We start from the raw sequence: 12,476 nt of genomic DNA on the forward strand, positions 1-12,476 counted from the left end.
GAGAGACATTTACAACTTCACTGCAAGATAAATCTTTCAGAAATATTCTCCTCTGCAGTGAGAGGAAAAATTGCTGGTTTTCATTTGCAGTAGCTTTCATGTGTCCACAAAATCTGTTCTTTTCATTTCAGCACCCTTCACTTCTTCATTTCTTTCCCATTTATTTTTCTTTCCCATCCCTTACACCTGAGTAACACTTATGTTGTACCTGACATTACATAATCAGGGGAAGTTCCCCCTCACATGAAGAAATGTCCCTAATTTTGGAGATCTTAGGGTCTCCCTAGTGTTGTGATTGTCTCTGAAGCTGTGATTTCAGTGGGAATATCTTTAAACCTATTATTTTGGGAAGGAGATGAAGCTGCAGTTTTGGGGTGATGTTCCTACAGCACTATAGGAAAACAGAGATACTCACAGCTGAAATACTTATGCTGATAATTGTAAGGCATGAACTTCTTCTTCTTTTTTCCAAGCTGAAAAAAAAAAATGAAAGGAAACTGTAATGACCTAGTTGGAGAACGGAGATCCTTCATAAGTACTTACTCCCATCTAATGAACTCATCAAGAACTACCTATTAAATCTCTTTAATCCAATGTCTCTTTTGAAAAGCAGGCACTGAAGGTCCAAAGCAGTGAAAAGAAACATTTCATTTGAGCCTCCGTATCCAGATATCAATACGTGCCGATGTCAGAACACAAAAATTTTTAGGGAGAGTTCCAAAACTCATAATAGGATACAAAAATACACAAAAATAACAAGAATGCTCAAAAGGCTTTTGAATTTTGCAGGGGAAGATTCCAATGATAGCAATGAGAGTCAATGTAATGATGTTCACACACTCACCGCAGAGTGCTTAAATCATCTGTACTTGGGGAGGAAGAGGTTATTCATATGAAAACTGAGACAGGAAATAGTGGGTGATGAATGAAGGATGTGTTTGCTGAGAAAACTATGCCTAAATTTCTGAATCAGATGGGATATGGGCTGAAGACATCCCAAATTTTTGAGTGGTAGAATGGTTGAGTGGTTGTTCTATAAAGACTGCAAAATCATTGCTGCAAGATCCAAGTAGTAAATACTCTACAGAGATGTTTGCCTTTTTGCTGAATATTTTGACTTCATGAAACAGCAAAGAGATTAAATACTTACATAGCACAAGTACCTTTATTGCCTCAGTGTGTTTTTTCACTATTTACACGACAAGATTCTTGACATCATCTGCAATTTTTGTACTTTTGATTAAGGATAAAACAATAAAGAGGCAGAGCAGACTATTTCTAGAGCTCCCTTTTTATTGAGAAAAGTCTTAAAGATGTCTTCACTAGGTCAAAACTGAAACCAAACAAACTGAACAAAATGAAACCACTGAAATCCATTTTGCCCATCCACAGTGTGCCTGACTCATTTCTGTTAAAAGCTGGAAGAGATGAGAACTAGTTTCCTGCACTTTCACTTTCATCCAACCCAATTTAGCACAGAGATAGACACCTCATTCTAGATACTGCACGCTCATGTTAATATACAGCTATGGAGAGATCTTTCAGAAAATCACTGACTAAATTCTTTCATGTTGCAGCTAACAGTTTTCTATTAATACCTTGTATAAACTCTCTTCCCAGGAGCCTTCCTGAGACAGCAGAGCTGGAATTTTCCCCATGCATTGGAAAGATTTCATTGCTTATTACCATCTAATGGAGAGTGACACATTATTTAAAGAGAATGCTTATCTAAGCAAGAGGTTATTTCTTCATTCCATGAGTAAATAGAATTGCTGGGGAAAGAAAAGGCAGGAGACCTTACCTACCCTGATATCTCAAATCATAGGAGAAAAGGGAAGCTGTGTTCATGGATTTATTTTTATGAGATTTAAAGAAAAAAAAAAAAAGGGAAATTAAGAAGTAATTTGCTATGCTTGCATTTTTTTTTTTTTGCATAGCAGCTACACTGGTGCTGAAGGATTTAGGTGCCAAGCAGGTCCTACAACCAAAAGGACCCAGAGGAAACATCTGACTCAATATCTATAATATCACTAAAATCATCTAACATTTATCAAGTGGACTGACTCATTGTTTGGAAGGCCTTCGAGGTACTTACCCTGCTCTTCTAGCAACACAGAGAACTTAAGTACTGATGTTAAGAGTTTGCTGCCTAAGCATCATGATAACCAGGCCCCAGGTTGGTGCTTAAGTCACATATCTTGAACTTGAACCTTAGTGTGAATGGATCCAGCATGGATCTGCTCCTGGGAGAGTGTGGGAGTCAGAACAATCTGACTGTCAGCCTCTCAGACCATCTAACACTTTGGAGATTATAGAATCATAGAATTATAGAATTGTTTGAGTTGGAAAGGACTCTTGAAGGCCATCTAGTCCAACCCTCCTGCAATGAACAGAGACACCTACAGCTGGGTCAAGGTGCTTGGATCCCCATACAGCCTGATCTTGGAGGTGTCCAGGGTGGACACCATCCACCACCTCTCTGGGCGCTGTTCCAGTACCTGACTACCATTATTGTAAAAAAATTTCTTCCTTATATCCAATCTGAATTTCCCTGCTTTTAGTTTGAAACCATTTCCCCACTTTTCAAGTTATTATTACAAGTTTAGGCAGAAAGCCATAACTCAGGTTATTATACCTCTATTCTGTCTCTCATGCCAAAGGCTCTCCAGCTTCATACTCACTTCCACAGAGAGTGTCTTTCCCAAGCTGAACAGGAGAGGGTGCATATTGAGATCAGGGTCTTTGCGGAAACAGTTGGGTTTGGCGTGGTGCTGATTGTGCAGATGATTCCACCAGCTGGCAGGTAACCCCTGCAGGAAAAGCCAAATACCAGGGATTCAAATTAGAACTCTATCACCAGTCATTATTTGTCAACCTATCATTGACAGTTGCACTATATTTTCCTCACAGGTAATGCCGCCTGAATGTAGAGTCACTCCCATTCACTGTTTAGTCCAGATTAGGCCCAGAGAATATTCCCACAGTAAGACAATTACCTTCAGGACATTAAACACAATGATCTGCAGTAGATGGTTCCATTTAGGCTTCCTAAAGACAGAGCAGTGCCCCAGATCATGTTGGAACCAGCCCATCTGGATCTAGAAGACAAAAGGATAACCAGGGATTCAGAATCTTAGCAGTGTTGTATTAATTTGCCCCTGGGAGTCTCCTTAGCGTCATAGCATGAGTTCATCTCCCTCTGATCTGGGGAAGAAGAACTATGTGCAGTCATATCTGCTCAGTGCTGAGAACTTCCTTTCAGACCACTGCCCATTAAAGTTCCTCAATGTCAGATATTGATTTTGCTGTACAGCAAAACATCACTGCAATGAGTTTGACTGTTAGAATATACAAGTTTCTTGTTCCCATTAAAAATATATATAATTTCCAAGTAACCATCTAGAAAGTGTAAGAATTTCCAAATGCAGAGCTTCATTGCACTTCACAGCAGAAAACCATTCTGAATTCATGAGTGGGTTTGGAGCATGATGGACCAAATGTCAAAGCCATCAGACAGTAAACAGAACTTGGAGCCAGAAATGGAATTGAGAATGAGATGTTCCCTCTTCTGTCTGGGGTGAGTGATTACATCAGCCCATCCCATCTTATGAAGCTGCCTACTCAACCTCACAACACTCCACCAGCCAGAGTGAACAGCTTATCAGCAAACCTAGGCTTGCTGGAAGCAATGAAAACAGCTTGTTGTCTTCAGCCAGGTTATTAGATCTAAGAAGACATAGTAAATCATGACTGGAAGATGAACGTTTCATTGATCCTCTCCACTGGGATGAAACAAACATGTCCACACCATTGAATTGCTGTCAGCAGTTTACCTGAGCAATGGTGAAGAATGCCATGCCAACAAGGAAAGGCACTAAGGATATCCCAAAGTACCAGACCGTAAGCCAGGATGCAGCATCCAGTACCAGGAGATGAAGGAAAATCAGAATGAAAAAGGTGGAATCTGGATTCAGAAGCCCCATCTTCTCAACAGTGCAGCGCAGCTCACGGAAGTCTTCTAAAAGTGATTTCTGTGGGTAAAAGAAGTATTAATGCGGTAGCTACTCTGAAAGTGTAATAGAGCCGACCCAGCAATCCCAGAGTGGCCATGCAAGTGGCCATGGAGATATTCAAGTTCAGGCTGGATGAGGCTCTAAGCACCCTGATCTAGCTGTAGGTGTCCTTGTTCATTTCAGGGGATGTTGGACCAGATGGCATCTAAGGGTCTCTTCCATTTCAAATGATTCTATGATCCTATGATTCTAAGCCAGCGGAAATATTTTATCAGTGGGGTTTCTGTGCAAGAATGAGCAGGAGATCAATAGATCTCAGCTTTGCTTTGAAACTGGAAACAAGTTGCTGACAGGCTCTATCAGTGAGACATCACAATAGGAAGAACTGATCAGATGTTGCTGCTCTGGGGCCCATTCCTCACACACATTAATAGATCTAGCTTTTCTGGAACAGTGTTGCATGTTTCCATGCATGACTGTGGCACCTACTGCCCCATCCACCCACTCAGCCCAGGGTACAATGTCAATTATGCTGTTCCAGAAATTACATCTACCCCTCTTTTTTATTTCTTCTCCTCCCATGCTGAACCCCAAGCCATTTCACAGTCACTTTCTAGGACACTCACCTTTTTGTTAGACTCAAAGCTGGGTTGATCTGGTGCCAGTTCCCCAATCAGCAGAGACTTCAAGTATTTCTTCACCAGAGCCTTATCACTGTGAAATGCTACAAAGGCATCCTACAAATCAATACAAGACAAATGGGATAAGGAAGGTATACTGCTAAATACCAGATGCCAAGTCTCTGCTTTTTCTATATCATTGATATAATACATAATCCTGATTCATTTTCCAAAGACCTTCAGATCTCTGTTCCTTCAGTTGTTCCTGTAGTGCTTTGCCATCAGCTGGAGCTAAGCCCAAGGAAGCTGGAGAAGTTTCAAGAAACTAGATGTCATATAAGTATCTGGGTGAGGCTGGTAATGAGTATGGAAGTGTTTGATGAAAAGCTATCTGCAGAGGGAAATATTCTCTTTCATCTGTTTCTTTCAACACAGTCCTTCCTTAGAAGGCTTCAGCCAGCAGCCCTGCCCTGTGGATGGGACCCAGGAGTAGGAAAACACATCAGTGAGGTGTCGCTTTGCCATACTTAGGAAAATACAATGATGCTGTTAAAACCCTGCCTGTATCACAGAAGGACTGATGGAAATATGCATGTACAGGGCTACCTAGCTTTCTCTTACAGTTGCCTGTTTTCAGACTAGTTGACAGCTTGGGCAACAGAGTAACACAAGCAACACAAATATATTTGTTAAAGAACCATTCATAGTACCAGTTTCAAAATGAAATATAAACTATGGAATAAAGGAAATGGGAAACCCCAGATAAATCACAGCTCTTCTTCAGCTTATCTCCTCAGTGGATTTCCCAGAAGGAAGGTAAAGATGCTGACCATATTCCTTTATCTTCCAGAAAGAGTCAATATTACAAAACCCTAGGTGTCTGACCAGTCACATCCATGCAGATTTTGTCTCTACAGTAAATTGAGGTGATCTTTTAGTCATGACATGAAAATTTCTGGACATTCCCAGACAAGAAGAGTCTGCACTTCCCTTGTGCAGTTTGGCATCCCTCTTGAGCCTGTCTTCAGAAAAGGCCCATCTCTGAGCACTTAAGTCAGAGAAAAGTGACATTTTGAACAGATGAGCTTTCTACAGGCATCTCGTGGCCCTTTGTCACAGTGAATAATCAGAAATTATGCCCAGATCCAGTGAGCTGGGGAAATCTTTCTGTTATAGAATCATAGAACTGCTCAGGTTGGAAAGGACCTTCAAGATCATCAAGTCCAACCATAACCTAACCATACTGCTCTAACAACCCATCACTAAATCATATCCCTGAGTACCACATACAAATGGTTTTTAAACACATTCAGGGATGGTGACTCAACCACCTCCCTGGGGAGCCTGTTCCAGTGCTTAACAACCCTTTCTGTAAATAAGTTTTTCCTGATATCCAACCTAAATTTTCCCCTTGTCCTGTCACCTGTCACCAGTGAGAAGAGACCAACCCCGCTCTCTCTGCAATCAGCTTTCAGGTATTTGAAGAGAGCAATAAGGTCTCCTCTCAGCCTCTAAACAGCCCCGGTTCCTTTAGTCTCTCCTCATAGGGCATATTCTCCAAGCCCTTCACAAGCCTTGTTGCCCTTCTTTGGACCTGCTCCAGCACCTCACACAGTTAGGAGTCTGTGTTCCTCATCCTACCATTTATTTATTATATTTGTTATATTATATTATACAGGTCTCTCTTCCCAGGCATTTTGAAACTGAATGAAGCATCTGTACAGCAGCTTAGAGGCAGGAGACGGGATCTTTATTTGCAGAATTTCCTATCTACAATCTCAGTATCATGGATTTGTATCAAAGAAATGCAAGCCTTCCCATCCTGCAACGTGTTGTTTATCCCCTCTGCTCTTACCTTACCTTACCATCTTACAAGAGATTACCTTAAAGGACTATCATCTGCAACGGACCTAACTCCCAACACTTGACATCAGTGTAACATTCTGCAAAGAGTACTGTCTATATTTGCAAAGTGATGCATATAGAGGAAGATAATTCTCACCATAGCTTTAAAATGAGCTCTAGATTGGTCAAGAGTACTTGGTAAAAAAAAATCTTGGAATTTAGGTAAATCCTTTAGGCTCGAGAACAAAGGAAACCCAGAAGGGTTTTTTCCTTCACTTGAGAACGCTAGTTATTTTTCTACCTCAATTTTGGACAGTGAAAGGAATGGTTTGTGAAAAATAACTGCTCTGATCTGTTTAGATCCATGAGTTAGGAAGTGTTCTCCTACTTTATAAACTGAATTGAGGAATAGAAAGGATAATCTATTTTCTTGAAGTCAGAAAATCTGTCATGACAAGAATTAAATTTGGGTCCCCTCCCCACATGTTTATGTCCTAATGCTGGTCTTGCTTCTGAGAGTTCAGAAATTCAATTTCAACTTTTAGCAAATAATCTACAAAATCTGCTTAAAATTTATTATTTCTTTCAACAACAAACAATTCAGAGAGATCCTCTAAATCAAAGATTTTTGCAGGTGTCTCTAGAAGATCTACTTTCAGGTGGACTATTTTTAGAAAGTTTCCTCATCTTCTGCAGCCAAATGTCATTCTGTTGATTTCTCAGTTTTTTTTTCTTGTGTTTTATTTTTCTTTCTCCTCCTTTGGAATAGAATTTTTGATCAAGACCTTCTTTTCCATCACTCACTTGTACAAAATAGGGTCCTTCCCTTGGTTACCTTCTTTTCTTGCTCCACTGACCCCACAATTAATTCCTCTTTATCTCTGAACATTACCTCCTCCTTATTCAACCCCTTGTTCTATCTTTGATTATCATTGGCTTCTATCACATCTGGAAGTGCTCAGATATTAAAACAGCAGTACGCACTGAGTGTGCCACTTCCCACTCTCTTCCCTTTCACTCTACTGCAACAGAAACACTTTGCAGGCACTTGGAAGACAGACAGCCCCATTATGCCCAGTGGCAAGACAGCCTGTACGCATGTGCACCGTTTACATTTTAATGTAATGAACCTGAACAGAGCTTTATAATTTACGTAGCAGGTAACTCTGATCTTGAGGGTAACCAGAAAGGTACTTTTACAAACAGCACAGATACATCCACTACCTTATCACAGAATCACAGAATGGCTTGGGTTGGAAGGGCTTGGGTTGAACGACCATTGAGCTCCAACCCCTGCCATGAGTTGGTTGCCACCCACCAGATCATGCTGCCCAAGGCCCCATCCAAACCAGCCTTATCTGACTGAGCATGGTGCCAACCATCACAAGTGTTCTCCATTGGAGTCCAACCACATCCTCCTGTCCCAGCACTGGAACCACATTCCTCCACTCCATCCCTAGATCTTACCGTTGCATCTTGCCCAGCATAGTGGCCAATAACCCGGCTGCCTCCAGGGTGCCGTTTGGAAAAATTGCTGACATCGTAAACATTCCTGTCTATCACCAGCCACTGCTCCTTACTTGGGCCACGGCCATTGTGGATTCTGATCTCTTCCCAAGTGAAAAGCTGTAGAAAGGCTGAAACAGGTTTCCTTTCTTTTTCTGTGGAGCCAGTCTGTGGAGCCATCTGCACTTCTGGATGTGCATTCAGCACTGAGATTCAGTCATCTCAGCCTTGTCACACTGTGTTCAGACAGATGAACCATGTCAGCCTACCCGTTATACAGTCTCACTCCCAACCACACCCTGTGCTTCTAGGGCTTGTTGACTCCCTTCATGCAAACACACCCTCCTCTTCCACATTCACGCCAGACTCTCTGACACACCCTTCAATAAATGCCCTGTTTCTTCTTGTCCTTTCTGAGTTGCCACTGGAAGGCCTGATTACTCAAGAGACCTGTAGGCTACTTCACTGAATACAAATATACATACACTGAAAGATTTAGGGAGATAATTTAGAATCTGCTGTTCAATCAAATCAGATGGCAATATGATGAAAGAACAATATATTAAGTGACCTTCTTTATAGAGCATTAGGAAATGGATAAGGTAAGCTGTTAACTAGTTTCCATACTTGACAGAACATGGATTTTAGCCAGAAGAGAAATCTCAGGAAGTGTGTTGGCTGTTCTACAGGTAGTATTCTGTGATCATTTCATAAAACTGAAGCACTGTTAGCACCCTGTAATGCTTGAATTTGTCATTAATCCTACATTTACCACACATTAGATCTCCAGAATGTCATACAGAATCAAAATAAAAAGTTTTTTATTTATAAGGGAGCCTGTGTGGTGAGCCAAAAGTTGCCCATAAATGTGTTTGCTAGCGTATCTCATTCAGTTGTAATTCCTGCCAACAAATCATGGAGCTTATGTCTACACTAACACAGTGAAAACAGCAGAATACTCCAAGGTCTGCAGTCTCTCCATGAGATATCTCTAATTCTTTCCTGTTGAGTCATATCATTTTTGTGCCTGACCCAGAAAAAACTAAGCCCACAATATATAAAATACTGCCATCTTTCAAATCTGGTATTTTTTAATCTGAAATTACCATCAGTGGGTGCTGTTAAGGAAGGTACAAGCAGTAGGCAGATGTGGCGTAGTCTGCTTCGTCAATTTTTCATCCCTTTATAAGGCAATATTGAGTTAAGTCCTGAATTATGAGCTTTCCACCTTACACCTGACTGGCCTGTAGTTCCCCATGTCTTACTTTTTTCCCTCTTTAAAAATGAGGGTTAGGCTTCCCCTTCTCCTGTCACTGGAAACTTCACTGCACTGCCACAATGTCTCAAATGGAATGGATAGTGGCTTGGCAACACGATCCATCAGTTCCCTGAGGATTCACAAATGCATCTCATCAGGTCCCATGAACTTGTGCGCCTTCAGGTTCCTTAATTGGTCTCAGCTATGGTCTTCTACAGTGGATGGTTCATTCTTCCAGTCCCAGGCTTTGCTTTCTGCAGCTTGGGCAGCATGGCTAGAGCACGTGCTGGTGAAGAATTAGTCAAAAAGGTCGCTGAGATGCTTAACTGAGACACCCCCAGTTAACATAATAGTTGTCCTAACCTCCCCCATTATTACTAAGATAGGCTTCTCCACAAAATCATAGAATCATAGAATTGCTCAGGTTGGAAAAGACCTTCAAGATCATCAAGTCCAACTGCAACCTAATCATACTACTCTAACAACCCACCACTAAATCATGTCCCTGAGCACCACATCCAAAATGATTCTTCCCACCTTTTCTCTCTCATCTGACACAGAGTTTGGTCTGTAAAGGAAGAAATAGTTACAGACTACAGGGTCAAATTTAAAAAACTGTAAACGCATTTCTGTTTGATAATATCATTGCTGTGATGAATGTAGGCAAGCTGTGTTCTTGAGCAAGGTACTTTAGCAAGTCACCTCATCCACTTTTGCCTGTGTACTCTCTCTCCCAGGCAGACCACATGCAGGAAACCCAGGCAAGGATTGTTCGAAGCAAGGATGATCTTCTGCATCAGAAGTAAGGCTTCGCTTAATTTACATAGAATAACTTTACTTTGGAGATTTTCTGCTTAAGAAACTGGAAAGGAGTTTACAGGCTGTATGTGCTAAGAATGATCATGAAGTTTTTCTTCTTACAGTTACCTTTCCTAGTGCACTCTGTGCAAGTCTCAGACTGCAAACAGTGCCAGATGTGGTCTATTTTTTGTCTTCCTTTGTTTTCTGTAACAGTAGCACAAGAACCATTGGACAGAGACAGCTGAAATCGCACATAGTAGAGACATCTGCCTTGCACTCAGCCCTGCGTGGAGCAGACAGGCATTCTGGGTGACACAGAGCTGTAAATGATGCAATTCTAATACTTCAAATCACGTAGCATCTTGCAAATTAATCACTCGAGCCCAAAACATCAATTTAAATAACCCGATGTGTAGCAATGCTTGAACTGCCCTAGCTGAAAGAGAAATGGGACTACTGATATTCATTAAAAGGCAGTGATAAAAGAATGGGAGAAAAAATTATACCGTGCTGTCACATGGCATTTTGTAACTCTTTATCTTGGTCTAAGTAAAAGTGTCTACACCGATATGTTTTTGCGTTCACATTCCAGAATGGAATGTGCGTGGAGTAGTTCATTGTACCTAGATCCTGTTCCATACTTGTGGTAGTAGTAAAATATGCAATAGTTGTTGCAAATGTGAGTTGTTTGTATGTTTGTTTTTTTTTAGCACTTGCAAAAAAAATTCAACTTACTCTATGGCTATTCATAAAACTTGCCTTTATTCACTTGCAAATCTAGCAGCTACCTGAAAAGGAACGGATGAAAATGGAGGTTTCATTTCTGGTCTACAAGGAAATAGAGAACAGAGAGCCAAGCTGATATTGGAGTTAACAAATATGGAATGTCTCAAACACATCCTTTCCCCATCTGAAAGCAAAAGCTTTCTCTGTCTGTGTTATCCAGGTCACCAAACACATTCCAGAGCTGTATGGAAAAGCCCAGATAGCTGTCACGGAGCCGGGCCGAATGCCCGTAAACCGTTGACATTTTGTCAATGGTTTACGGGCGTTCGGCCCGGTTCCATGATGAAGGGGACGGGGGATCCACGGGCCCACGCCCCAGGAAAAGGGAAAGGGGGAAAAGGGTAAGGAGATGGCCCTGAGAGCAAAGAACAGCGGCAACAATCTGAGGAGAAACAAACTAATTTACTAAATAAAATATCGGAATGCAAAACAACACACTATAATACAATATAATTACAATTTAAGCTGATAAATCCAATACAGAGAGAGAGAATGTCCCAAAATCAAGGTAGGCCTTACTCTACTACCGACGATAAGACGGCTGGAGAGCGAGGTGCTGCCAAGACGAGAGACGGCGGAAAAAGGGACGAGGTCTCGTGATCTGCAAGTTTTTATACTGCGAGCTTTTATCTTTTCCCTCCGGCTGGAAAATGGTAACAGAGGAGCAAAGTACCGTGGGGACTGTAGTAGTCCTTCTCTTCTGAGAACCAGGTATATCCATTACATGATGTTATGATGTGGAATACCAATAACTGAAAATCACAAAACCATGACATTAGCAAATGCCACAGCAGGCATGTTTACCTGGAGAAACTACTGGGAAATCTGTTGAGGTGAATTTGCACCATAGTGTTCTGCAACAAAGGCCCACACACCCACAAAATCTGTGTAGTACACATCTGGGAGCTTGTACACATGCACAGAGCTCTGTCTGTGACATCTCCTTGCCTAAGGGCATGGCATAGCTGTCCAGATCACCAGAAATTCAGTAAGTGACTGCTGAACGGGCAGTAATTACAACATTTTTATCCAGTGCATATCCAGTATATATCCATCTATTTTCATTTATTCCACCGCAGATAAACTGGCACAGCACAGAGTGGCCCTAGATCCAGAAAAGAATATAGTACTAAGGTACACAGTACTGAAGTACTTTTTTTCCAGGAAAATATAATCCCTGGAATGTCTGAGCTGCTCTGAGTGTACCGACGAACCCTGCAGCTGCTTTCTCCTGCCCATGGGTTTGGCTGTCTGTGCTCAAGGCCGGCTCTGAATGTGCACAGCTGCATACAGTCCAACCAGACAGCTACGAAAGAGTCTAAAGGGCTGTGAGAAGCCTTTACCCTGCGTGGGAGCTGCTTTTCTGCTCAGGGAACCCACTGTTGTGGGATCAAGGCTGCTCAAAGTCTGTATGACCTTAGGAAGAATTCTTCTTTGAAAGAGTGGTGAAGGACTGGCACAGGCTGCCCAGGGAGGTGGTGGTGGAGTCACTGTCTCTGGAGCTGTTCAAGAACCGTGGAGATGTGGCACTGAGGGATGTGGTGTAGTGGGGAAATATCAGTGGTAGGTAGATGGTTGGACTAGATGATCTTAGAGGCATTTTCCAACCTTAATGATTCTGTGATTCTATGATTCGGTCCATTCCTT

At 41.7% G+C, this 12,476-nt stretch overlaps 1 protein-coding gene across 4 annotated transcripts in view; it reads right to left on the bottom strand.

The window, feature by feature from the left end:
• Positions 1–12,476, bottom strand: part of LOC110400736 (fatty acid desaturase 1-like) — a 41,396-nt gene that overhangs the window by 20,858 nt on the left and 8,062 nt on the right. For all 4 annotated transcript variants that reach the window (XR_002440038.1, XR_002440037.1, XR_002440039.1 and 1 more), the window contains exons 2-6: positions 4,640–4,750; positions 3,834–4,031; positions 2,997–3,098; positions 2,682–2,810; positions 416–473 (exon numbers count right to left, since the gene is read on the bottom strand). Coding sequence is in view for 1 of the 4 variants with exons in the window: in XM_021400878.1 (XP_021256553.1) it covers positions 416–473; positions 2,682–2,810; positions 2,997–3,098; positions 3,834–4,031; positions 4,640–4,750 (598 nt within the window). In the remaining 3 variants the exon portion in view is untranslated. The remainder of the gene's footprint in view (positions 1–415; positions 474–2,681; positions 2,811–2,996; positions 3,099–3,833; positions 4,032–4,639; positions 4,751–12,476) is intronic.

The sequence above is a fragment of the Numida meleagris genome, chromosome 6, assembly GCF_002078875.1.
Source record: "Numida meleagris isolate 19003 breed g44 Domestic line chromosome 6, NumMel1.0, whole genome shotgun sequence".
NCBI lineage: Eukaryota > Metazoa > Chordata > Aves > Galliformes > Numididae > Numida > Numida meleagris.